At 44.1% G+C, this 27,983-nt stretch overlaps 1 protein-coding gene across 1 annotated transcript; it reads left to right on the top strand.

Moving 5' to 3' along the window:
• The first annotated feature begins 77 nt into the window (after positions 1–77).
• Positions 78–27,983, top strand: LOC127632129 (alpha-2-macroglobulin-like). The gene is made up of 34 exons (XM_052110648.1): positions 78–235; positions 600–780; positions 909–1,065; positions 4,629–4,681; positions 4,863–4,883; positions 5,047–5,212; positions 5,316–5,400; positions 5,603–5,717; positions 5,816–5,936; positions 6,048–6,157; positions 6,244–6,414; positions 6,510–6,743; positions 6,871–7,083; positions 7,610–7,759; positions 7,904–8,026; positions 8,550–8,643; positions 9,071–9,191; positions 18,647–18,872; positions 18,949–19,075; positions 19,203–19,324; positions 19,412–19,463; positions 19,591–19,674; positions 19,781–19,957; positions 20,091–20,166; positions 20,353–20,509; positions 25,440–25,514; positions 25,596–25,758; positions 25,869–26,062; positions 26,197–26,409; positions 26,503–26,624; positions 26,913–26,994; positions 27,384–27,467; positions 27,591–27,696; positions 27,785–27,983. The coding sequence occupies exons 1-34, from the start codon at positions 150–152 to the stop codon at positions 27,820–27,822; spliced, it is 4,299 nt and encodes a 1,432-aa protein (XP_051966608.1). The 5' UTR covers positions 78–149; the 3' UTR covers positions 27,823–27,983.

Raw genomic sequence — 27,983 nt, 5'->3', positions numbered from 1 at the left:
AACAAGCAAACTGGAGGGACCTCAAAAGATTAATCATTAATTAATTAATTTGATGATGAATGCAAATCTTATCTCAGTGCCTATTTTAGGAGGAGCATCCTTTTAAAAGTCACAGTCAAAAGTTGTGTTCTGCATGATCAGCCTTCATCATGGCTTTCAATGAGCTTTGCAATTGGAAAGGGTTGCTTTTAGTCTCCTTCCTCTTCCTTTCTGTCCATGGACAAACCTCAGGGCCGTAAGTAACATTCAGTGTTATCTCCTAGTGAATAGTCTTGTGCATAATATGCATATGACTGTACAAAACAACATGTGGAACACCTCAGAATATATTGAAACCTAAAAACATCTAAATGTAATACTTATGTAATGCTACTGTACCGTCTCCTTAAGATGAATCACTTATGTTGCATTCTTCCAATTTTTGTAAGTCCCTTTGGGTGAAAGCAACTGCCAAATTAATAAATGTAAATCTAATGTAAATGTATTAAGAGTCCTGAAGATATAAAGGGAATTTATTGAGCCACAACACTCACATTTTTGTGTCCTAATTGTGACCGACACTTGGGTAAACCTCTATATACTTTTACATCTCTTAACAGTTTTTTCATGGTAACATTTCCTGCTGTGATCCAGTCAGGATCTGAGGCCAAACTGTGTGCAAGTGTTCTCAAGCCTAACGAGAGCCTTGTAATGAACATTTATCTTGTGAATAACAACCTAACAACATTGCTGCTACAGGAGAAAGTTGTGGAAGAGTTTCACCGCTGCTTCAACTTCCAGGTCTGGCATCAAACATTAACATAATAATGGACATAATCAAATATGTTTGCATCATCAACAATACCATTTCATCTTTGTTATTGGCATGTTTGTAGAGGTTGTGAATGCAGAATATTATTTCTCATCAGGCTCCACTGACAGAGGAAAAATCAATGCAGAAAATGAAGGTAGAAATTGTGGGGGACTCTTTCAAGTTGACTAAGGAGAGGAAAGTCATGTTCAGACATTACCATCCTTTGACCTTTATCCAGACTGATAAGCCCATCTATATTCCAGGACAAACAGGTGAGGTGTTAGGGTTTTGAAGGACTAGAAGTTCATTGAATAAATAAGGTTGTTAAACTGGTTATTTATTGAATTCCAAACTGTTCATGACATTTTGTAGGACATCAATGATGAACACGTAAACATAAGGCTACCACAATTGTTCGAAACTTGTGATTTGGTTGGGTTTTGCACCAAAAACTGTTGCAATTTAGTTTTAGTAACTTAGCAGCATATTTGCAAAACTTGCATTACACTGTGACAGACTGATAAAACAATCCATGCTGCAATGTGTTGCATAATGGTTAAGATCAGAGTGAAATGATCAGGAACCTTTTTTTAAATAAACTTCAGCCACTCTTTACTAACACTGGGATCTTTCAGAAGGATATGCAGGTGTAGCAGGTGCTACACATAAAAAGGGAAAGGGCGAGGTTTGGCAAACTTTCACACATTTTACTCTTACACGGTTTGTACTTTTGGTGTGTAGGAATCAGAGTATGTGAGTGGAGTGGAGCGGCAACAATTTCTCCTCCGTGCTCAAAGCATTCTTTAATCATTCCGCTCCAGCTCCACTCCGGGTTGTCCATTTCCCGCTCCTCGCTCACTCCGAGCTCCTGGGTTAGAGAAACCCCACTTCGTGTTCGTACCATGGCAAAATTAGCGCCTAACTACCTAATTATATATATATATAATTATTACTAATTATTGCCAATTATTTTCCATTATTGCACTTCTTTTAAGTAACTTTGCCCTATAATTCTGTGAATGAAAAAAAAAAAAAACATTCTCAGAATGTTCTACACTTTTTTTTTAATCAAAACTAGATAAGACTGTCAAAACTATATGTTTAATGAAGAGTTCACTTTTAGAAATACAAGCATTTTTAAATCTTCCTCTATTTGTATTTGCTGAGCTAAATTTAAAATTAATTTAGATGGCAATCGATTAAAATCAAACCACGCAATATTAACATGTTAATTATTTCAGTTGGTGTTTTGCATCGTTAAAAGTTCAATTCTATTTAATGCGGGACATAACAACCTAAAGTTAAGATTGTGATGCATTAAATTAGAATGATTATATGATTATTTAAAATATTTAATAGGGGATGTATGTATTACTGACCTTTAGATTTTCTCTCCACATGTGAACGAATTATCATCATGTTTTTTGGGACACGTCTTTTAGGATTTCACAATCACTACAAACATTTGATCATGGCAGTCACCTCCCCACTCGTGTTCTCTTTCGCCATCCTGTCATTAATTGTCACTATATGCCAGTTGACATAAGAATAAAGAGACGAGACACAAGCATGTAGTTGTTGTCTGGTTATATCAGAAATTCCATCTTTCCTTCATGCCAATAATGTTTAACACTTCTTAACACGTGGTGAATTATTGCATTAAGGTCCGTTAACAGGCAAAATCATGCCGCTCAACTCCTCGCTCCGCTCCCACTCTGCTCACATAATCTGGTAGGAATATACTCTCTCTGGCCGTCTCCTTATTATCCAAAAATAAACAATTTCTGATCACACAATGTACAAGCATCACTTAAGTGTAAATGTGGACAATTCTCTCGAAGGGGACTTGATTAGCGGAAGAGGGTGCAGTGGCGCTTTTGGGGTGGCCGGTGGGTTCACTAGCTGACATTTGCGGCACGCCGCACACCACCTGCAGACATCACCGCCAATGCCTGGCCAATAAAAACAGGCTATTAAGCTGCGTTCACACTGCCAGCGAATTTGTCGCTGCAGGCCGCCAGTGGCTGGAGGTTAGGTCGCTAGTGGGCGTTCCCACTACTGGTTGCCTAGTAACGTTTATAAATGACATTCACGGATGCCATTCCATTGCTGTTGACAGCGAATCAGATTTCTTGCTGCTAAAAACAAACATTTGGGAGGGAAAAGACTAAATATAAATGGAATCAGAACATAAAATGCTTTATATCAAAGATGAACGAGAAACAAGGCATGCTCTTTGCCATAGCGGCTGTTTATCTGCAGCAAAAACGCAAACGTCGGTCTGTCTGAGTCCACAAAAACATTCAATCTCGGAGTAAGCACGGTGAGTACCACCGGCTGATGCAGGAGCTGCGGCTGGATGAAGTCCGGTTCCAGCAGTACTTCAGGCTTGACAGGACCCAGTTTGATGAGCTGCTGCAGAGGGTGGGTCCCCTGATCTTTCTATTACTGCAGGAGCTGAGAGAGAGAGAGAAGGATCATGTGAGCTCTACCGTCTTCTCTTGTATTGGCTGTCACTCCCGTAAGTCGTTCTTCATTTGAATAAAGTTAAACTTGTCTCAAATTTGTCGCGTCGCTGAATGTGTTTATCCACATCTGCTCACCAACGGTCGCGACAGCTCTTGCCGCTGGAAGTCGCCAGCTCTCATTGAAAATGAATGGGATGGTGTTGCTGTCTCGCGCGATGTCGCTGGCAGTGTATACACAGCATTAAAGGTGCGTACACACTGCCAGTGACTTTGTCGCTGCAGGTCGCCAGTGGCTGGCGGTGAAGTCGCTAGTGGGTGTTCCCACTACTGGTTGCCTAGTAACGTTTATAAATGACATTCACGGATGTCATTCCAATGCTGTTGACAGCGAATCTCTTTTCTTGCCACTAAAAACAAACATTTTGGAGGGAAAAGAATAAATATAAATGGAATCAGTACATAAAATGCTTTATATCAAAGATGAATGAGAAACCAGGCGTGCTGTTTGCCAGAGTGGCTGTTTATCTGCGGCGAAAATGCAAATGCCGGTCTGTCTGGGTCCATAAAATCCCCGCGATCTCAGATACACCTTTCCACGCAGTATTTTTCTTAAAAATGTCCTTGTACGTGGGAAGAGACATATCATAGAGCACTGGAACATTTCTAACAGCAAGAATTAGCCTTTCATCCATCTTTCCGTTACTGCAGGAGCTGAGAGAGAGAGAGAGAAGGATCACGTGAGCTCTCTCGTCTTCTCTCCTATTGGCTGTCGCTCCAAAGTTGAACTTTTTCTCAACTTTGTCGCGTCGCTGGACACGCCCACATCTAGCGCCAACGGTCGCAACAGCTTGTGTCGCCGGAAGTCGCTGTGCTCGCATTGAAAATGAATGGTATTGAGTCGCTGTCGCGCGCGATGTCGCTGGCAGTGTGTCTCACAAGTTCTTATCTTTCCCAGGAGTGATGCAGACAATTTTGTGCATGTCTCACAAGCAAACAGACTATTATTTATTTAATTAAATCACAGCCCTTTGCAGTTCAATAAAAGGACATATTGTGAGTTTGATTTTATTTCGATTAACCATGCATCCCTATTGTTGATGTACTCATCTGTCTGACATCAGAAAGTTGTGAAAGCTTCAATAAATGCTCTTTTTGGACTAGAGAAAGAGGTTTTGTAATCAAAGATACTGTGTTTTCATAGTACATCCAGCTCTTCTGTGCATCCTTTTCACAGTCTATTTAATATTACTCTCACGTTTACCTATGTAAATCAGTGTTACCTTAAAAATAAATCCCTCAAATGTTGCATTGTAGCTCAGAGATGAGATAACGAAATGAGTAATCACCACACTTCTCTCATTTTACAGTGAATATTAGAGTTGTCACCGTGAATACAAATTTTGTACCCTTTGATCAGAAGGTTCGTACTCAACAGACTGGTATAACTCCACTATGTGCACCCCCACCCCAAATGCATACATGCATACACACAATTTTAACAAAGTGCAATGAATATAAAATATATTTATTTTGTTCACAATGGATTTATATGAAATGTATTTTGCAAATGTTGTATTATGTTTTTCTCTCTATTGTTTTAGTACAATACAGTTGTGCTTGAGGTAAGTACATGAAAACCATTTTCTGTGCAGGCATTTATTGCTCAACAAATGTTTAATCTTGTAATTTAATCTTCAAATTTATGGTATAAAAAATTGCTTACACAATGTTCTGTAGATGACTATAATGAAATATTTGCACTGTGTCTTCTTTGGAATCAAACAGGACAGTCATCTCAACAGGATTGGTCAGTGGACAAATATTACTTCAACAAAGTGGATTTTACAGCTTTCTCATGAGTTGAACCCAGAGGCCCGTCAAGGCATGTATAAACTGAAGGCTTCTATTGGTGACAGGGTGATCACACATGATTTTGAAGTGAAAAAGTATGGTAAGTGACAATATCAAAGAATGTCACAGAACATGTTTTGTAATGTTACAGCAAGAATCTTTATTGCTACCATATTTAATTGTTGCTCTTTTTTTACTTCTAGTTTTACCTAAGTTTGAAGTAACCATAAAAGCCCCAAAATTAATGAGTTTTGGTGAGAGTGAACTGAATATAGAGGTTTGTGGAAAGTGAGTGAATGTTTTTGTTTTTCTATTTATTTAATAATAATAATAATAATAATAATAATAATAATAAAATATTTTCTGTTCCATATTTTTACATTTTTGTGCATGCAGCTTGCATTGATATTATTATTATCAGTCTAATGTAAATACTGTATGTCCTAAAGCTGTTTGACAAATGTATAACTCAAAGCATACTTTCTCACAGATACACATTTGGGCAACCTGTGGCTGGCAAAGCAAGGGTGGACGTATGTCGGGATCGTTTGGCATTTCTTACTGAACCTCAGTTCACTTCACCATGTTTTGTTGAAACCACTGAGGTGTGTGACTATTGTACAGATATATTTTTGTATGTTTAAAAACAAATGTCTGTTTTCAACTAATACTGTTAATTGATGTACTTGTGTTCTACCATTAGATAAATAAGACAGGCTGTGCCTCCTTTTCCATTGACTCATCTGTCTTTTATAACACTGCAAATGAGAGGTTTCTGAAAGAATCTCTTAAAGTAACAGCAAATGTAACGTTAGAGGGAACAGGTGAGCAACTGGCTTGATAATTCAAAAATAAAACGTGCACTCCTTGGTTAAACCAACCTTTTAACAAACTTTTGAACTGGACAATAATCAGCTAATCATATGTTTACCTAGAAAACACCATGGGGACATCTGCAGATATAATTCTGACTTATGAAAGTGGTAAAGCTACATTTACTGAGCTACCTAAAATGTTTGAACACGGGTCAGTTATAGAAGGACAGGTATATCTTGTTTCTGTTTAAATAAATTTAGCAAAAAAAAATATTTTTTTATATTTATTCTGTTTTTGCATATTTCTTTTGAACAGATCAAACTTGCAAATGTCAAAGGAGCACCTGTTCAAAACAAGGAAGTATATGTTTTGGATGGAAGTATGTGGCGCTCAAAACTGCTACTAAATCTTACTACAGACAACAACGGACTTGCCAACTTCTCACTTAATTCATCTAGTCTGCCAAAAAGTGATGTTAATCTGATGGTATGATCATCTGTGCTCATCCACCCAGTGTTTGTACAATTTATGTCTTTGTTTTATGATAAAAAAGATAATCTCTCATTCTCTGTGTTATCCAGGCAAGTGCTTATCCATATTATCATTATACATCCTTTAGCAAATTGTACATCTTTACAGATAAAAAATTAGTTAAACTTCTCCAGCCAACCATTCCACATGCCCCAACATTAAGTGAATTGACAATAGAGGATCTTGAGGAACCATTAAAGTGTGATACTGAATTTCTAGTCACCATTAAGTATTATTTTGTTGGGATGAATCTAGATAACCTCATCACTGACATCGTCTTTATGGTGAGTACAAAAATACTACATCAGCCAAAAATTTGTTATAGTAATAAATGTCCATTGTAATTAGTTTAACAGTATTAATGGTCTGCATTGGTCAGTTTGTTAGCAGTGTGTCATCTTTTTTTCTTAGGTCTTGTCCAGAGGAGTGATAATTCATCATGGATTTGAGAAGGTTGAAGTGAACGCTTCAAATGGAATATCAAGTGGCTCAGTGTCATTCAAACTCTATGTTGGTGCAGATATTGCTCCAGAAGTGCAGATTCTGGCATACTGTGCACTGCCCAGTAAGAATGTAGTTGCTGGTAGCACAAATTTCAAGACTGAAAAGTGTTTGAAAAACAAGGTATGAAGCTTTGGATAGTTTAAACATTGCTGCCTTTCAATCTATTGTTTTGAATTTTGATTGGATTACTTGTATTCAAAGCCATTATAACTCAACAGCAAATGCACACCTGTGAGGGCACTATCCTGTATTAATGTACTAAGTTGCCCAGTTGCTTAGCTACAGCAAGCAGCCAGCAGTAATGCTAATGCACTATATTACTTTATGGAATAATTGTTTAATCTGATTTTTATAAAAAAAAATGTAACTGTTTATTGAACATTGTTGTATTTCATAATGTTGTTGCCATCAATTTATAAAAAGCAATAAGTCACTGGTGTCTATAATTCCTTTGCATTACAGTCATTTTACCTCAGGTTTTAAGCGCTTTGAGTCGTGCCTAAGAACAAGGTAAAATCATTGTAATGCATGCCATTTCGTGGCTTGTTGCTTTTTATTTTAACTAAATGTCTCCATTTAACTGTCAGAATTCCATGTCAGGAATACATCATCCACTGTGTGTTCTTACAAGCTGTTGTTGTTCCAGGTGTCCCTGCAGTTTTCTCCAGCTAAAGCAGTTCCAGGGGAAGAAAATACTCTACAGCTCTCAGCTGAACCTGGTTCACTGTGTGGCCTCAGTGCTATAGATCAGAGTGTATTGATCCTGGAGTCAGGAAAACGGCTGAATACTGACAAGGTGTACATGTGTAGTTTACATAACAGCAATCATGATGTTAAATCATTTTGTAATCCATCTACAATACACTGAGACTAGTTTGGCCTATTGTTAATGAGAAGTCTTTAGAATGTAATGTTTAATCAGTGATACATGTTATTACAGGTCTTCAGCCTGCTCCCAGTGCAGTCAGCAAGGGGTTATCCTGATGGCACTGAGGATGCACAGAATTGCCTTGAAGTTAGACCACGCCGAGCTCTAACAGACCATGCTTATGAAAGCTTGAAGGTAACAAACTGCTCGTATATTTGTAGATAAAGGGTTAGTTCATCCAAAAATTATTTCATTATTTACTCACTGTCATGACATTCCAAACCTATGTGACTTTCTTTCTTCAACAATACACAAAAGAAGTTCTAAAGAACGCTTCTCTTTTTGGAACACACATTCATTTTTACATCTCTTTCACCTAGAGTCTTTTGAAAACTCTCTCCAAACTGTTGAAAACTATGGTGTTAGGAGACTGTCTGAAAATTGAGATTTCAAACTTTAGTGTGGAAAGTAGTGTTTAGGGTGGATTAGTGTGAACATTCTGTCTAATATCTCTTGTGTTCCATGGAAGAATGTCATATGGGCTTGGGACAACATGAGAGTGAGAAAATTATTCCATATTTTTATTTTTGGGCAAACGATCCATTTAAGTTTACAATAGGTAGACATAAATAATTAAAAGAAATCAGGGTTTTATAACATTTTAAAACTTGAAGGCCTTGTGTTACATTTCATGTGATTTATTATTGCTGTTTGACAGACAGTAGGACTGAAGATGGCAACAAATCTGATTTTGAGACGACCTCACTGTCTGACGTACGAAGGCGTGATTTATAACAGAGGCTTTCATTTTGGTATACCTTCTTTAACTATGTGATGCATGCATTATTTTTTACAGATAATTATAGAGTAATTACATTGTCAAGGTTACTTGGTGACCAGTCATTTAATGTGATTAGAAATTCACTTTGTACTGTTGCTGTCAATGTGTTGTCACTGTGTTAATAGCTGACAGGTAAAATTGACTTCACAACAAAGTAACAAAAATGTTTTGAACCCAAAGGGTTATTGGATGGCAAATAGACATGTAAATACATAAAGTGAATACACTTTAACATTTGAACATACTCTAGTCTAGATGTTACTAAATGTAGTTACTGCATAAAGTTTGTTTGCATTTTCAATGTGTTCTTCAATCTTTTTTTTACATTTTTATGATGTATTAAAGTTTGTTACATTAAGCAATGATCATCTCATTTTGTTGTTGTTTGTTGTTTGTAGGTAATTCAGGATTTGCAGGTATGCAACCAAATCGTGCGCTAGGCGATTCAATGCCTCCACCTGTGAAAACAGTTCGTACCCTTTTCCCAGAAACATGGATCTGGCAACTCAATGAAGTAGGGTATGCACAAGTACTGTATATTAAATGGTACAATTTATACTAAATGGACTTGCCCTGCACTGCCATGAAAGTGTTTCTGACAAATCCAATCCTAGTAACTGTTGCCGTCCGACATTTCTCTGACAAGCGGTTGCTTTTTCCAATGTGAGTCTACATGGGTAATGCCTGTTTGAGTTTTTTATAAAAATCATTCAAAACATTAAATAAAAAAGTAAGTAGATAGGTAGGTAGGTAGATAAGTAGGTAAGTAAGTAAGTAAGTAAGTAAGTAGATAGGTAGGTAGGTAAGTATGTAAGTAAGTAGGTAAGTAGGTAAGTAAGTAGTTGCTGGCCATGGGTCACTTGTAATAGTGACGCGAGGCACCCAGAAAGGATACATGCAGTGTTTTTATTTTTTGCAAACCTTTAAATAAATATTGAGAAGAGCATGATCTGTATTAAACTATGTGCGAGCCAGGCCTCACTCCAAAATAAAAATAAGTAACATCAGCAATACACCTACATTTGCTCCAAGCGATAAATATCAAACAGTCAACATATTAAACATTCATTAATACAACTGCTTGCTTACAGTATTGCAGTCATGGACAATGATGTTTTAACTTCCTGTAATCTTTAAGTAATAGTGCCTTTGCAAAGCCTGCTGTACTGTGCTGTGCACATACAGTATGTAATCCATGCTGTAATGAGCAGAACACACATATTTAATCCTGCAGTGACAATTTGTTAAACTTCAGGTGCTCTTTCCTGATGTTGGGATGCAAAAGTAGAGACGCTGGTCTTCTCAGCTGTGACATTTTGCATCTTCCATCGTCTGTTTAAACGCGAAAATTACAAGACTTGTTTTTAGAAGTTGACATTTCTTTGCTCTTAAAACGAGTTTCACATCACCGGAAACGCATCATCGGAAACGCAATTTTTACATAGACCAACAATTAAAAATAGTGTAGATGGGCTTATGAATGCATACAGGATGCATTTATACTTAAAACAGAAAGATGCCACGCAGCAAACTGAAACAGATTAGGGATCTCTATTTAAAAGTTATAACATGCATTTTAAAAGTGGTTCTCTTTAGCCGAAAAAGCACCAGCGGCGGATCCAATGGTGTGATTATATAAAAGTAGTTCCCTCTCGAGAGGTCTCTCCTATTGCGTAAGTAGCTTACGCTATGGGAAAACTCCGTTTCTCGAGAAATATTGAAGTCTTTATGTAAAACGCATTGCAGCTGCACAGCAGACAGCAATGAGCGAGGCAGCTCGGTCATTGGCTGTGCTGCGGCAACTTGCTCGAACCAATGACGGGCGACTCTGAACGCAGCGACCAATGAGCGCTTCACGCTCGCGTGCTCAGAGCCCGCCAAGATTGGCGTGGCTAAGGCTATATATTAGGCGCCCCGTCATGAGAGTTCTTTAGATTTAATCTCCTTCAGCAAAGACCTTCTCTTCGCTGGATCCTCCGGATTATTGGAGTCTTTTCGCCCGCCGTCGACAAGCCTACAGCAGGACTGCTACGAGGACGCCGGCGCCTTCAGCCGCCTTCAAAGCCTTCTGCTACGCCATCCGGCACGCATCACCTTGATATCCTTTTACTAAGCTACTTTGCAAGTGTTCGCCTCTGTGACGCTTTTTTGTCATTTAATAAAAGAGCAAATTCGAGGCGTTGTTTCAAATGCCTTCGACCTGCGCCTCGTGCAGAGGCCCTCTTCCTGACGGGGACCGTCACATTTTCTGCGCTCGCTGCCTGTGACCTGACCACGCAGAAGCTGCTCTCACTCGAGGCGGATGCCCCGAATGTGACTCCCTGGGCCTCACCGAGCTGCACGCTCGCTTTGCCGCCTTCGCCGCAAACGAGCCTGCTACCACCGTGCTGCCATCCCCTCTGTTCGAGCCGCACAAGAAAAAGCGCCGCTCACGGAGGCCGCCAGAGCATGCAGACTTCAGTGACGTCACGCCGGGCCAGTCCCCGCGTGCTTCACCACCACCCGAGGAATCCCTGCCGCCAGTTCAGTTCACGCAGGCAGACCAGCACCCCTCTGGAGTGGTGGGTCTCGTCTCGTTCGGCGTTTCAGGGGACGACGGTGAAAAGGATGACAGCATTTCCATTGACGCTGCATCCGACGACTGGCCGGGCTCGGCCTTCGACCCCGCGCCGTCGACATTAGCGGACATGAGCACGGGCACCAGCATGGACTCAGAGATCGTCCGCATCCTGTCCAAAGCCGTGGAAGACCTCGGGCTCGACTGGTCTTCTCCGGAAGAACCCGCCCGCAGCCGGCTGGATGAGTGGTTCCTGCAAGGCATTACCCAGTCCCCTTACAGGCGGCTGGAAATGTCTGTACAGCAGTCAATGGGCCAGTCACAGAACTCGCTCACCTGCAATCAAACGCCGTTTTAACGGCAACACACAGAAATCACAAAAAGAGTCATTTTCTGCCTGTGTCACTAAGGGGTCACGTGTCCACACTAAAGTGCGCATTCCCACATATCAATACTGTCCAAACAGTGCCGAATACTTCCCCAGCTCAAGCTGGACGCCCCATAAATGTGGATCGTGTGCCTATTGTCATGTATGCACCACTACACACAAGCACTGTTCCCACAGTTATAAACACTTCCCCAGTAAAAGCGGGAAATACTATAAAGGTAGCGCGCGTGCCTGCTGTCATGCATGCACCCCTACACACAAACACTGTATGCATGCCCAAAAAAACCCCGCCGCGAGCGGGAGGCTTTATGAAAATGGCGCGCGTGCCTACTACGGTATATGCACCCCCACCCATAAGCGCTGCCCATACAGTTTCAAACAGTTCTCTGGCTCATGCCGCGAGCATTACGGAGATAGCGCGCGTGCCTGTAATCTCACACGCACCCCTGCACTCGGCACTCAACAAAGCTGCTCAGTGCGCTCCGCGCCTCTGAGAGCTGTAAGCTCAGTGTTAGCACAAGGCAATTCGCCGGCAGGGCCCATACGTCACTGCGACACGCCCCCAGCCAGCATTCAGCCCATATCTGTGCGAGCAAAAGCCTGGGAAAAAATCCCTGACATGCCGAAATGGGTTTTGAACATAATAAAACATGGTTACCCGCTTCAATTCGCTCGCAGACCACCCCGCTTTTCAGCGGTGGTCGAGACGAAAGTGAGGAAAGATGTTTCACATGTTCTATGCACCGAGGTGCTCAAACTGATAGAGAAGGGCGCTATAGAAACTGTTCCTCCCTCTATGAGCGAGGCGGGTTTTTACAGCCGCTACTTTCTCGTCCCGAAAAAGGACGGTGGCCTCTTCCCCATCCTAGATCTCAGACATCTGAACACAGCTTTAATGATTCGCTCGTTCAGAATGTTAACGACCAAACATATCCTCGTGCAAGTTCGCCCTGGGGATTGGTTTCTATCAGTGGATTTGAAAGACGCTTACTTTCACATTCCGATAGCGCCTCATCACAGGCCATTTCTGAGATTTGCTTTCGAGGGACAGTCATACCAGTACACAGTACTACCATTCGGCCTATCATTGGCCCCCCGTACATTCACGAAATGTATGGACGCAGCACTTTCCCCCCTGAGACAGCGGGGAGTGCGAATACTGAATTACCTCGACGATTGTCTAATCCTAGCACAATCAGAGAGTCAGTTAACGACACACAGATCTTGGATTATCAGCCATCTAGAATGCCTGGGTCTGAGAATCAATTTTGCAAAGAGCGTGCTATCCCCCAGCCAGAATATCTCCTTTCTGGGAATAGTGCTAGACTCAGTGCAGATGACGGCGCGCCTCTCATCAGAGCGCGCGCTCGCTATTCGGCGCCTTGCAACATCATTCAGACAATTACAAAAGATGCTCGGTCTCATGGCCTCGGCATCAGCTGTACTCCAGCTAGGATTGTTGCACATGCGTCCTCTCCAACGCTGGCTCAAGAGCCGTGTCCCCACTTACGCGTGGCGCTCGGGCCACTTTTTAATCAGAGCGAATCACGGCTGTATAAAAGCCCTGACGCCCTGGAAGGCCATCGACTGGTATCAAACCGGCGTGAGTCTAGGCGTGAACACACGGAGAAAAATGATACGACAGATGCCTCCAAAATAGGATGGGGGGCCCTTTACGAGGGCAGGCCTGTCTCCGGTTTTTGGTCAAACCCGGAAAAGCGCCTACATATAAACTGTCTGGAAATGAAAGCGGTCGCCTTGGCTCTCAGAGCCCTGCTTCCGTACCTGAAAAATGAACACGTCCTGGTCCGAACGGACAACATGACGGTAGTCCATCCATCCATCCATCCATCTTCAACCGCTTATCCGAAGTCGGGTCGCGGGGGCAACATGACGGTAGTATCATATATAAATCGCCAGGGTGGACTCAGGTTGAGCTCCCTGCACTCTATGGCCAGGGAGCTCATCTTATGGTCACAGCACAACCTTCGCTCGCTGAGAGCAGCGCATGTGCCAGGCGTCCTGAACCAGGGAGCGGGCATGCTGTCCAGAGACAAAGTTCTCCCAGGAGAATGGTCTCTCCACCCCCTGACGGTTCAGTGGTTATGGCAAACCTTTGGCGAGGCAGAGGTCGACCTCTTCGCCTCCAGGGAAAATGCGCACTGCCCTCTTTTCTTCTCAAAGAGCACGGACGCGCTCGCCCAAGTCTGGCCGAGCCGCCTCTTGTATGCTTTTCCCCCGATCGCGATGCTACCTCAGGTCATCAGTCGGATCAGGGAGTTGAAATGTGCAGTGCTCCTGGTAGCCCCACTCTGGAAGAACCAGACGTGGTTTCCAGAACTAATGCAGATGATGCAATCTGCCCCATGGCCGATTCCGTTGAGGCTGGACCTCCTCAGGCAGGCCAACGGGATGATTCTTCATCCCCGCCCCGATCTGTGGGCCCTTCATGCATGGCCCCTCAACGGGTTCCAGAGAACCTCCCCAGCGGAGTGTTGAGAACCATCACTGAGCCGCGAGCACCCTCTACGAGGCGCTTATATGCCCAAAAGTGGAAAGTGTTCAGTGACTGGTGTGATACCAAGAGCTTGAACCCCAAATCGAGCGAGATACCAAGTGTACTCGCCTTTTTGCAAGAGCAGCTGGAGGCGGGCCGCACACCCTCCACGCTCAAAGTCTATGTGGCTGCCATAGCAGTGTCACACAATCCTGATAAAGAACGCTCATTAGGGAAAAACGACCTAATCATTCGTCTCTCAGTCAAGAGAGTGGGCGACCTGCACGCGTTGTCATCAAGCGCTGCTTGCTTGGAATTTGGACCTAACGACTGCAGAGTTGTCCTTAGGCCAAAGCACGGGTATATTCCTAAAGTGCTCTCCACACCCTTCAGAGTACAGGTGATATCTCTGGCAGCGCTATCGTCTCCAGCAGACGAAAGTGACGCTAATTTACTCTGCCCGGTCAGGGCGCTCAGAGTATACTTGGAACGTTCTGCCTCGTTCAGACAGACGGAACAATTATTCGTATGCTTTGGCGGCCGCACTAAAGGTCTCGCAGTTTCAAAGCAAAGAATATCGTGCTGGATAGTAGATGCTATAGCGCTGGCTTATGAAGCCAAGGGCCTTCAATGCCCCTTAGGCGTCAGAGCTCACTCTACGAGGAGCATGGCCTCCTCGTGGGCGTGGTCGAGTGGGATACCCATTGAGGATATTTGTGCGGAGGCAGGCTGGGCCTCGCCTTCGACATTTATCAGGTTTTATAACCTACAGGTCCCCTCATTGCATTCCAACATTCTATCAGCCTGACTGTAGTATGGACTGGAGTATGTATATGCTGAGCATTATCTCCTCCCTTATAAGGTCCGTCTCTGACTGACTTAGAGGGTTTTTTATGCATATCAGTAAATAGAAAAATCAGTACATAAGATATGTGCTTGTGTTTTTACAATGAGCGCCCCACCATGGGCCACCTTGGGGCAAAGGCGCTCTGTATTATCCCATTATATAGCTCGCCGTTGGCCGGCTCGTTGAATAATCACGTTGCTTTAAGGCTCAGGCATCTGCCTCTGGCTTTATAGAGCGAAGTCAGCATGCACAGCGTTTTGCATGGTGCTCCCATAGCATAAGCTACTTACGCAATAGGAGAGACCTCTCGAGAGGGAACGACTCGGTTACTAACGTAACCTCGGTTCCCTGAGAGGAGGGAACGAGTATTGCGTAAGCTGCCGTGCTTGTGCTTGGTCAGTCGCTTCAGTCGATTGAACCTAAAGAACTCTCATGACGGGGCGCCTAATATATAGCCTTAGCCACGCCAATCTTGGCGGGCTCTGAGCGCGCGGGCGTGAAGCGCGCTCATTGGTCGCGCGTTCAGAGTCGCCCCGTCATTGGTTCGAGCAAGTTGCCGCAACACAGCCAATGACCGAGCTGCCTCGCTCATTGCTGTCTGCTGTGCAGCTGCAATGCGTTTTACATAAAGACTTCAATATTTCTTGAGAAACGGAGTTTTCCCATAGCGTAAGCCACTTACGCAATGCTCGTTCCCTCCTCTCAGGGAACCGAGGTTACGTTAGTAACCGAGTCGTTATGCTGTCTTGCATATGCTAATGGATTCATCCGTGTGATGTCACACATTTTTTTGTGACTCTTTTTGTATTGAGGAAGTTTTGAGTTCTGAAACTTTTACTTTTTTTATAGTAAAATTACCTCTTATATGTCAAAAGATCAGGGAATTTACATTTATATTTAGTCATTTAGCAGAAACATTTTTCCTCAAGTCATGACCCCTTTAACGGTAATTAATCTATGGACTGATTCAGGTCACAATAAATGCGATAGTAAATAAAACATTCACATAATCATAGAAGCAGTGAGTGTGTTATGGGACGTTATGAGCAGTTCTGTTCACACTAATGCTATAAGGTGTGTGATTACTAAAAATAACTTTTTTCTCTTTTTGGGTGACTGTGATGCCTTGATTCTGATTCACATTCTCCACAGATTTAAGTCTAATCACTTTGTAATTTTATATATATATATATATATATATATATATATATATATATATATATATATATTTTTTTTTTACAAAATACATCGTATAAATGTGCCTTGCATTGATTTCAGCTATAAGGGCCACCCCATTAGTCCATTAGTATCTAGCAGAATGGTGATGTTTTCTGCACGTTTGTCTTTTTGGGTCGTGGTGGGCCGCGATAGCAGCTACATACACCTTCAAGGTGGAGGGGGACAGCCTCCCCTCCAACCTCTCCTGCAGGAATGAAAGCACTGACCTGACTGTGCACCTCTGTGGGTCTTCAGCCCAGGAAGAACACCAATTTGCGAACAAGCGCAACTTCAGGGCATAAAGTTGCCTGGTAGAAGGAACTCTGGCTTGGTTGATCATATCTATGACAGCAGGTGTTAGATCAGCTAGATCAAGCGTTGTCATGATAGCACTTCCGCTACTACATTGAGGTTGCCCGGGAGGTGACTGGCATGCAGTGACTTGAGTTGCTGCTGGCTCCAAAGGAGGAGACGACTGGCGAGTTGTAACATGTAACAGGAGCGTACGCCGCCATGGTGATTTATTTACGCTACCGTGGTGGTGGTGTCTGATCAGATCAAGACATGTTTGCCCTAAATTAGTGGGAGAAACCTCCGCAGGACAAAAAGTACAGCCAACAACTCTAGGCAGTTGATGTGCCAGCGCAGCTGGGCCCCGTCCCACGGCTGCGTGCCCGTTGCACATGGTGCCCCAACCCAATTTGGAGGCGTCTGTGGTGACCAGGACGTGTCGGGACACCTGCTGCAAGGGGACTCCTGTCCGTAGAAAGCAGAGGTCTGTCCAGGGTTTGAAAGTTTGGCGGGAGGCGGGGGTAATGAACACACGGTGCGTGCCGTGGCGCCATGCTCGTCTCGGGACTCGGTGTGATCTCTGCCCAGACACACGAGACAGCACCTGTGGTCGTCAGGAGTGGAGAGCACTCTACCGCATCCAGGAACTACACAGGGGTGGAAGGGCATCTTTATAAAGATGCGTCCTGAAAAGGACGTTCAACGCCAGCTGTGTATATGCTCTTATAGAGAAAATAACTCTTTTAGAGAAATAACTCTTTTACTGAGCTGTCGAAGCGCCCAGGGGCAAAACTGCACTGCCGTGCAGAGAAGGGAAAAAGCCGCTGATATGCACCATAGATCCAACAGCAATCGTACTCAGAGATGGGAGGAACAGTGTGTGACTCGCAGCTCGCTGCATACACAACCAGTCAGCTCTGAAGAAAATTTCTGCATGAAACAGATGCATTTCCCTCCCTTTATACCCGTATGTCCGGGGGCGGGACATGCAAATTCTGTCTGCCAATTTCTCATAGATCAGAGATGCAAAAGGCTCTCAAGAGAGACACCTAATGTCACTTCTTCGACACAACGTCGAAGTGAGCGACAGATGGGGTACTGTGTTACCAGATATTCTACTGCTGTGGGAATTAAACCATTGGACCAGTCACACAGAGATATTTTAAATGATCCCTTGCAATCACAAAGAACATTACGTTTTCATACAGTCATTCTGAGTGATTTGAGTCTAAAGGCCTTTCCACAACAAAGCAATAGAACTTTTGCAATAGAATCAATGGATTCCTTATGAGCCATTCTCATTTACGCCCAATCACATGCCAACAAAGCGTGTGTTAATTCTTTTTTCTACACCGGACGATGAAATGCCCTGACCAATGAAATATGAGCTTTTGATCATGTGTCAGGAGCTGCTGCAGTTACCAAAACCAGCGCAGCAGGTTTTTTGGATGTAGCCCTGTAAAATCTGTTTTCTTTTTTTGTTTGCTTGTCAAGCTGTTTCTTCTCATCTGTCAGAGGCAGAGAACAGACCAGCTCAAAGGTGTGTTGAGCCACCTATACCATACCAGGGTAAAATTGCTTGTTGATTAGTACCACATATTGTAAATTAATGAATGTGCTAATGGCTATAATTTGCCTCATTTTCTATGTGCAAGGGCCATTCGTTGGCAGGCAAAGTCCTTAAAGAGAATGGATTGAAGGAGATTTTAGTGGGGGAGAATAGGCAAATGTTGAGAGAGTACAGATGAGAAAGGAACTTTACACTCATTCACTGTGTGGTGTGTTATCTCAGATGGAGATGTTAATTGTGTGATACCCGCCTTACACAGCCCACGTGATAATATAATATCCATTTAGTTAATGAGAATATTTAGCTAAAAACTGTACCGTTAGCAGCAATCTCTCCATTCATTCCTATGGCAAGTTCTGCAAAGCTTGTCAGAGTTAGGAACAATAATTAAGGGGGCTGAAGTTTAGTGAAAGGTTTGAAATTTTAAAGTACCTAGACAATGTAGACCTTTTCACCTAATGACCAATGCTAACACACTTAACACATGGAGAGAAAAATATATGAAATGCCTATCCACATACCCAACAGAGTTTGCAAGAATACAATTTATGAAAAATTGATAATACCCCTTACACTACCTTTCCTCTATACTGTGTTGCACCACAGAGACTCTGGATCGACACAGGTTCCTGTCAAGGTTCCTGACACCATCACCACTTGGGAGACGGAGGCTTTCTGTCTGTCCTCCAAAGGTCTGGGTCTAGCTCCTCCTGCTCAGCTCACAGTTTTCCAGCCCTTCTTCCTGGAGCTCTCTCTACCTTACTCCATCATCCGTGGGGAGATATTTGAGCTGAAGGCCACTGTCTTCAACTATCTGCCCAAGTGTATCATGGTGAGATTTCCAAAACAGTCTTATCAAATTGTTATCATATTATATATGAAACTAATCATCTGTCTTTCCTTGACAGGTTAAAGTAACTCCAGCTCATTCTTCAGACTACACTCTTAAAGCCTCCTCTAATGATCAGTATTCATCCTGTTTATGTGCTAACGGAAGAAAAACCTTTAAATGGATTCTCACTCCTTCTGTTCTTGGTGGGTAGTGTCTTTGTAATTGTAATTTCTCAATATGGTTTATTTTCTCTAAAACAAAATCCCATGTTCTTAGTTACTGTAAGATCCAACTGGGTGTGTTGATACAAATGCTTGACGTGTTTTTTAGGAGTCTTGAATATTACGGTCAGTGCAGAGGCAGAACAGTCCCAGACTGTGTGTGACAATGAGATTGTGAGCGTGCCAGAGAGAGGACGCATTGACATAGTTACACGAAGTCTGCTTGTACAGGTCATCACACAGCTCTCTGATATAATTTATTCTTAGTCTAATATTTATTTTAGTGTGATATGATGGTTTTTCTGTTTCATTTTGTAGGCTGAAGGAACTGAAAAGACAGAGACCCACAGCTGGTTAATGTGTCCAAAGGGTTTGTTTGCATACATGTATTTAATATATTCTTTATTATTGGCTTTGCACAGGCAGGTTTCAAATAATTACTAGTGTCATATGTATACTGTGTTGATCAATTATGTTTTCATCTCTCTGGTTGATAGAGAACAGTCTCTCAGAGGAGGTGGATCTGACTCTTCCTAAAGAAGTGATAGAGGGATCAGCCAGATCATCAGTATCAGTCCTTGGTAAAATTTCAAATTGTGTATTTTACATTAACTTATATTTCTGAAATGCACTGAGTTTATTTCCAGACACTCAGTAGGCCATATGGTTTGGAATTCTTCTTTTTAGGGGACATATTGGGCCGTGCGCTACAGAATCTTCATGGATTATTACGGATGCCATATGGCTGTGGAGAGCAGAACATTGCTGTTCTTTCTCCCAATATTTACATTCTACAGTACCTAGAGAACACTGAGCAGCTTACAACAGCCATTCAAGAGAGAGCCACCGGCTTCCTTAAGAGTGGTAAGAAACATAAATTATGTATTACATTTTTTCGTTTTTTATCACATTCGAATGTCCTTCAATAAAGCTTAATAGTCAGATACATTTTGTCAACTCAAACAAACTGTTGAAGTGTTAAATCACTATAATGCAGGATACCAGAGACAACTGAACTACAAACATTATGATGGCGCATACAGCACATTTGGCCATGATCAAGCGAATACATGGTAAATATTTTTTCACCCTCATTTTTATCATTGCATCTATATTCAGTCTAGTTAAACTACAGTTATCAACCCAGAGAGATATTTTTATTTTGAAATTCAGTCTTAAAGGGGCATGCTTTAAGCTAATGTTGGAATTAACAGAAACAACTGATGACATTTTCTATATCAAAACTTCAACATCACCAGGTTGACAGCTTTTGTCCTGCGGTCTTTTGGCAAAGCACAGAAATACATATATATTGATCAAAACGTTCTTCAGAGTGCAAAGGAATGGTTGATAAGCCAGCAGGATCCAGATGGATGTTTTATGCAACAGGGAAGACTGTTCAACAATGGCATGAAGGTATGTCATTTATAATTTGTGGCAGTTATGAAAAGACAAAAGAAGTCGAGAATTTGCGTGTGGGATTTGCATGCCATTCCCCCGGACATACGGGTATAAAAGGAGTGACGCAGCAAACCACATTCAGGTTTCGCCCTGAGGAGCCGAGTCAAAGACCTAGCTATTTCAGCGGTTGGTTCAGTGTTGTGTCAAGAGGGACACAACATCTTGTTCTCTCCATCAGGGAACAGAGGTTACATCAGTAACCGAGACATTCCCTATCTGTCACTCAATCAACGTTGTGTCGATGAGTTGACACTAGGGGTCCCAGTGGAAAACGCCACAAGAGCTTAACCGGGTTACGCAGACTGGCAGTGCGAGACAGGCAGACCTCTGTGCCTCATAACCAGCACAGCTAGCCATCGTGTAACTACCCCCAACACACTGGCAGGCACGAAGTGGTCCCCTACACCCCGGGGAGCGGCTAACTGCTCAGGAGTTTAAGGACTGGCTGACCCAGCCATAGCCTTCTCTCTATTATTCTCCCCAAAAAAAAGGAACAAAAGGTCCAAGTTAGGGGGTGCCCCTCCAAAGAGGAGGACACCACGGAGACCACACCCGGCCTCGAGAGGAGGGGGGGGCAACTAAGTGGAATACGATACACTGTCTTACCGGGTCGGAGTGGAAGCACGTCGTGTGGAGCGGAACCGAGGGAGGTCCTACCCAAGGAGGGGAGGAGTTACTACAAACAAGGTGACCAAGGACAGAGGCCCAAGGAAGATGCGGTTTACCAGCGGGGAAACCATTTGCAGAATATACATCACACGGGGTTGGCTAAGGAGACCGCCAGCACGTGTGGAGCACTTACCATATTACGGGGACCTAAATGATGCATGTATTGGGGCGGCGGCAAGCCTCTCTGTAGACTCGTTGGCCGCTGGGCTAAGGAGGAAGAACGTCCAGGGTTCGCACTTTTTTGTGAGCGCAACTGCGAGGAAAGTGCACGTCTTCACTTCAAGGGAGGGGAAAGGTGCTATGCACAAGCGGTACACCCGGCCAGCTGACTCGAACTTATCTGTTTGTGTCACCTGATAACACACGGGTCAAATCTGGTTCAACCCTGAGGTTATAGAACCTTGCAAAGATATTAGGTGTTGCCCAGCCCACAGCTCTACAGACATCTGCTAGAGAGGCGCTACGGGACAACGCCCAAGAAGCTGCAACACCCCTGGTGGAGTGGGCTCGCAGGCCAGCAGGGGGCAGCACATGCTGGGCATGGTATGCCATGGTGATGGCATCAATCACCCAGATCCTCTGTTTGGAGATAGCGCTTCCTTTCCGCTGTCCACAGAATCAGACAAAGAGCTGCTTGGAGCTTCTAAAGCTCTGTGTGCGATTCAAGTAGATGCGAAGAGCACGCACTGGACACAGCAACGCAAAGGCTGGGTCTGCCTCCTCCAGGAGCAGCGCTTGCAAGTTCACCACCTGATCCCTGAAAGGGGTCGTGGGAACCTTGGGCACGTAATTCGGTCGGGGTCTCAGGATAACGTGAGAGTAGTCAGGACCGAACTCTAGGCACAGTTCGCTGACAGAGGACGCCTGCAGGTCCCCTACCCTCTTGATGGATGTGAGCGGCGTCAGGAGGGCGGTCTTCAAAGAGAGCGCCTTTAGCTCAGCTGACTCAAGGGGCTCGAAGGGAGCTCCCCAAAGGTCCCGAAGGACCACAGGGAGGTCCCATGAGGGAACGAGGTATGGCCTCTCAGGAATCTGATGATCAAATCGTGCTTCCCCAAATACTTACCGTCTACTGCGTCGTGATGTGCCGATATAGCGGCCACATACAACTTCAAGGTGGAGGGGGACAGCCATCCCTCCAACTTGACTTGCAGGAAGGAGAGCACTGATTCTACTGCACATCTCTGGGGGTCTTCACCTCGGGAAGAACACAACATAGCGAACAGATGCCACTTCAGGTCATAGAGGTGCCTCATCGAGGGGTCTCTGGCCTGAGTGATTGTGTCTACCACTGCAGGTGGTTGGCCACTAAAGTCTTCCGCATCCCATCCAGGGGCCAGACATGGAGATTCCAGAGGTCCGGTCGCGGGTGCCAGATGGTGCCCCGTCCCTGAGAAATATTTCCTTCCTCTGAGGAATTCACCAGTGGGGGCTGTCATGAGCAGCATGAGGTCCGAGAACCAAGCCCAGGAGGGCCAGTAAGGGGCCACTAAGAGGATCTGCTCCTTGTCCTCCCTGACCTTGCACAACGTCTGTGCAAGTAGGCTCACTGGGGGAAACGCATATTTGCATAGCCACAGGGGCCAGCTGTGCACCAGGGCATCTGTGTCGAGGGGAGCCTCGGCCAGAGAGTACCAAAGTGGGTAGTGGGAGGATTCTGGGGAAGCAAACAGGTCTACCTGTGCTTGGACGAATTGACTCCAGATCAGCTGGACCGCCTGAGGGAGAACGTGGTATGTGCCTTGGCGCCATGCTCATCTCTCGACTTGGGTCTGTAGCCAGTGCTGAAATGGTCTCAAATGCATCAACCCAAGCGGCATTACCGTCACTGAGGATACCATATGCCCCAGGAGCCTCTGAAAGGATTTCAGTGGGACCAGTGTTTTCTGTCTGAATGCATGCAGACAGTGCTGCACCGAGTGTGTGTGCTCGTTGGTGAGGCATGCTGTCATCGAGACCAAGTCTAACTCCATACCGAGAAAAGAGATGCTCTTAACCGGGTAGAGCTTGCTCTTTTCCCATTTAACCCAAAGCCCCAAACGGCTGAGGTGCATGAGCACCAGTCCCCTGTGTGCTCACAACAAGTCCCGCGAGTGAGCTAGGATTAGCCAGTCGTCGAGATAGATGAGGATGCGGATGCCCACTTCCCTTAGCGGGGCAAGGGCTGCCTCTGTGATTTTCATGAAGGCACAAGGGGAAAAGGACAGGCCGAAGGGGAGGACTTTGTACTGGTATGCCTGACTCTCGAAGGCAAACCAGAGAAATTGTCTGTGTCGAGGAAGAATCAAGACATGAAAGTACACGAACAGAATCCCGTAGCCGAGTCGGAAGGTCCTGATCAACCAGCGCGACGGGTTGGGGAGCGTGAGCCATGCCCCCAAGCTCCGTGCGAGAGGAACTAAAGGGACTACCGCATCGGACGTATCAGCGGATGAGGCCTTGCAACGGGGCAGAGCCCGAGGTACTGAGTCTAGAGACATCAAAGCACTTACCTGGCTCCTTGTGACCGCTCCAGGACGGGGGAGGAAGATCTTCCTCCTCGAAACCCATGGAGACAATGGGTTAAATTGTCAACCACGGCTTGGCGCACAGAAGCGGGGGGCCCAGCTCCAGGGCGCCGCACCTGTCAAAGAGAGCCGGTGGCCGGCGGTTGTGGAGACTGGAAATAGAGCCCAGGGAATGAGGAAACTGCCCTTTTATGGAAAATGTGGGTACCGCAGCCCATCGGGTATGCGGCAAAACAAAAGTTTAATGAAATGAAATGAAAACCAGGATTCCGACCCTCGGGCAGGGGACGGAGTGGTCTGCTTACCAGCTCCCGTAGAGCAGTTTCCTGAGTCCCAGGGCTGTCCGTCTCAGGGGCGCTTCGAAGCCTTCTTGGGGTTCTTGGCGGCCAGTTGTGAGGCGGGTGGCGTCTGGAGCCTGCGGGTAGCTCCACACCGAGGCTGGCCCCAGGGGACGGTCTGTGGTGGAGCTGGTATTGCCACCACAGGGGGAAGCCTAGGGTGACGAGTAGATGGAGTGCAGGGTCTGTGGCTCCGCCGAGGCAGGATATGCTGTATGGCCTCCATCTGCTTTCTTACCATTGAGAACTGCCGGGAAAAGTCTCCAACGGTGTCGCCAAAAAGTCCAACCTGGGAGATGAGGGCGTCAAGGAAGCGAACCTTGTCAGCCTCTCCGACTCGACCAGATTGAGCCAAAGATGGCATTCCTGGACCACCAGGGTGGATCGCCTGCCCGAGAGCTCGCGCCATGACTTTCACTTGGAGGGCGAAGTCAGTCGCCGAGCTCAGCTCCTGCATTAGTCCTGGGCCAGGACTAACCTCATGTAGTTCTCTTAGTGCCTTGTCTTGGTGCACCTGCAGGAGTACCATGGCATGTAAGGTGGAAGCGGCATGCCCAGCTGTGCAGTAGGCTTTAGCCATCAGTGATGACGTCAGCCTGCAGGCTCTGGACGGGAGCCTGGGGCGACTCCGCCAAGTGGTGGCGGTTTGCGGTCACAGGTGCACCGCAACCAATTGGTCCACTTGGGGAATCGCCGTGTAGCCCCTTGCCACCCCACCATCGAGGGTAGTGAGGGTGGATGAGCTCACGGACCGTGTGCAGGCAGACAAAGGTGCCTGCCACGAATGCGTGAGCTCTTCATGCACCTCCGGGAAGCAAGGAACGGGGGCGGAGCAGCCGGGAGTGGTGCTCAGGCCCCAAAAACCAATTATCAAGCTGCAAGGGTTCGGGGGAGGTGGAGGGTTCCACTCCTGCCGGACACTCTTGTCTGCCTGGGCAAGCAGGAACGCCAGCTCCACGTCAGCCTGCGACTGAGCTACCGCACCCGAGGGTGGGAATCAACGTACCCGTAGGTAGAAGGAGCGAGTCGGGAGCCACTGGGGTGCGAGCTGCGCCCTCAACGTAGCCATAGTCATGTCCTTGCAATGAGGGTACAAACCATCCACAAATGCTGACTCCGCGTGGGTAGCACCCAGGCATGTAAGGCAGCGATCATTGCCGCCAGAAGCTGAGAGAAATCGACCGCAACCAGGAATTACACACAAACAAAAGGGCATCTTGAAAAAGACACTTTCGTTTGTGCCACTCTTTTAGAGAAATATAAACTATTTTATTGATATATATATATATATATATATATATATATATATATATATATATATATACACCATTTCTGTATGTTTCTCTTTTACATGTTTTTCTTCCTTTACAGGGTGGAGTAAATGATAATGTGACCATGACTGCTTACAGTACTGCATCATTTCTTGAACTGCAAACTCCAATCACTGTAAGTATACCTACAGGAAAGATGGGAAACTAAAACATAATATTTTATATTAGTCTAACATACAGTATGTTTTTGTTGCAGGATCCTGTAGTTTCCAAAGGTTTGTCATGCTTGAGGTCCGTCATTGGGAATCTCAAAAACACTTACACCACTGCTCTGCTTGCCTACACTTTCAGCTTGGCTAGAGAGACGGACACTCGACAGCAGCTATTAAAGGAGCTGGACAAAGTTGCTATTTCAGATGGTAAGGAAAATTATGAGGTATTACTAACATGAATATTCTAGTGATTTTGCATCTGTTGAGTAATATGTATGTCAGTTTTCTCATGTCTCTCTTATCCATATGTCCTAAAGGAGGTCATCTGCACTGGTCTCAAGTAGCATCTGATGATGCATCTGATTCTCTGGCAGTGGAGATCAGTTCATATGTGCTGCTAGCGGTTCTCACTACAGATTCAGTCAATACAGCTGATTTGGGTTATGCCAACAGGATTGTCAGCTGGCTTGTGAAGCAGCAGAATGCCTATGGAGGATTCTCCTCCACCCAGGTTACTCAAAACCGCTACAAGTGAAAATACTAATGATGAATGTACTGGTTAGATTGGGTAAATGGAAAATTAGTTAAAATTATTGTTTATTTATTTACATTAACGTTTTAATGGTGATGTTGTGACGTTATCAGGACACAGTTGTGGCCCTTCAGGCTCTGTCTTTGTACGCCACTAAAGTGTTCAGCTCAGATGGCTCCAGCACAGTGACTGTACAGTCTGCAGGAGACACTCACCACTTTGATGTGAATCAGGACAACAAGTTATTGTACCAGGAGAGGCCACTGCAGAACGTTCCAGGCAAATACAGTATTGAAGTGAAGGGCTCCACCTGTGTGTCTGTGCAGGTCTGTATGTCCGGGTCTAGTTACTACAATTCACTTTCTCTTGGTCTATCTTATTTGTCTTACATTGACTAATATTTCATTCTAATCTCACAGATGGCTCTGTTCTACAACATTCTCATCCCAGCTGAGTCTAAATCTTTGAGTGTTGAAGCTAAGATTGAGGGAGATTGCAAAAAATATTTTGGACAAATCCTATTTGTGACTTTCTCTGTCAAGTAAGAACATATCAGAATTTATGCCTTTAGATTGTCTAACAAGTAACTCTAGCTAAAGTCTCTCTAAATGCAGGAATACAAAATTAGCTCAAAAGATAGTTCTCAGCAGTTACTGTTAACAAATTGCTTTTGGAGAAAAATGTTATCTGATGTCATAGTCAAACTGGCAGCAACATTATGAGTAAGATAAACCTTTTTTTCCATTTTAATTTTATTTACTTTTGCACCCACTTACTTGCATTGTTGGTATCAATAGATAAATAAATTAAAGTAAATTATCTTTTCCAGATATGATGGTCCACAGGCAAGAACTAACATGGTCATTGTGGACATTAAATTGTTATCAGGATTCATAGCTGATACATCATTGGTGTGTATTAAGTGTGAAAAATAATTAAGCACAAACTTCAAAAGGTTCTACTTGCACACATACACATCACATGCATCTTTTGGGGGACCAGAACATTCAGTTTTCTTTCATTTCATTGCCTTTTGTGTGTAAATAAAGTTGTAAATATTGGTTAAATACAACAAATGGATAGTGTAGCCCAGTGGTTTTAGACACTGGCTGTTATTCGCATGGCTGTAAGTTAAAAAATGACCAGCGATGATCAATTAACTATACCCATTGAGCAATAGGGAACTGTCCAGTGTCACCTTGAATCCAGTATGTTGTAGCAATGACCAGATATTATCTATATATCAAAATGCTGTCATGTTGGACATGTGCTGAATAATGAAGTCACATTTTTCCCACAGCTTCAATCTCCACTACATTCAAATGCATCATTTGTGGAGCGTGTTGATTCTAAAGATGATCATGTCATAGTTTATTTGAAAGAGGTGAGAGAACAGCATTCATGAGCATGATATGAGCGAATATTTAGTAAGATTCATTCAAATTTTATTATACTCTGTCATCCTACATCTCATTAACTAATTAGTGTCCACTCTTGTTTACTGCAGGTTCTAAAAAATATTCCTTTGCATTACCAAATACAACTGAAGCAGGTTCTTCCAGTAAAGAATCTCAAGCCAGCTGTGATCAAAGTATACGATTACTACCAACCACGTAAGATTTTATATATATTTTTTCTATTATGGTAAGTGATAATCATGTAATATTTTGCTAATTTCTGGGTGTTAACATTTTCCTTCAGGTGATGAGTCAGAGACTGTGTACTCCTCCCACTGTTAATGAGATTGAATTGTGCTTCAGTTCTGCAGATATGTAGTGCACCTTGGATAAAGATGTTTGAACATTTACTAAATCTTAAAGTTATCTTTTGCTCAGTTTTGTTTTTTCTTTATTTGTAAAGTCATTTTAATGTCTAATAATAAAACCTATCAGCTTTAAAA

The sequence above is a fragment of the Xyrauchen texanus genome, chromosome 38, assembly GCF_025860055.1.
Source record: "Xyrauchen texanus isolate HMW12.3.18 chromosome 38, RBS_HiC_50CHRs, whole genome shotgun sequence".
Lineage (NCBI taxonomy): Eukaryota > Metazoa > Chordata > Actinopteri > Cypriniformes > Catostomidae > Xyrauchen > Xyrauchen texanus.
The sequence above is the reverse complement of the archived record's forward strand: the minus strand, read 5'-3'. Positions and strand labels throughout refer to the sequence as shown.

What these genes read in the sequence shown, in the direction of transcription:
- LOC127632129 (XM_052110648.1), top strand. Translation starts at nt 150, where the DNA reads ATGGCTTTCAATGAGCTTTGCAATTGGAAAGGGTTGCTTTTAGTCTCC. An exon ending in ACCGCTGCTTCAACTTCCAG is followed by an intron (nt 781 to 908) that starts GTCTGGCATCAA and finishes ATTTCTCATCAG; the next exon opens with GCTCCACTGACAGAGGAAAA. An exon ending in GGTCAGTTATAGAAGGACAG is followed by an intron (nt 6,158 to 6,243) that starts GTATATCTTGTT and finishes TCTTTTGAACAG; the next exon opens with ATCAAACTTGCAAATGTCAA.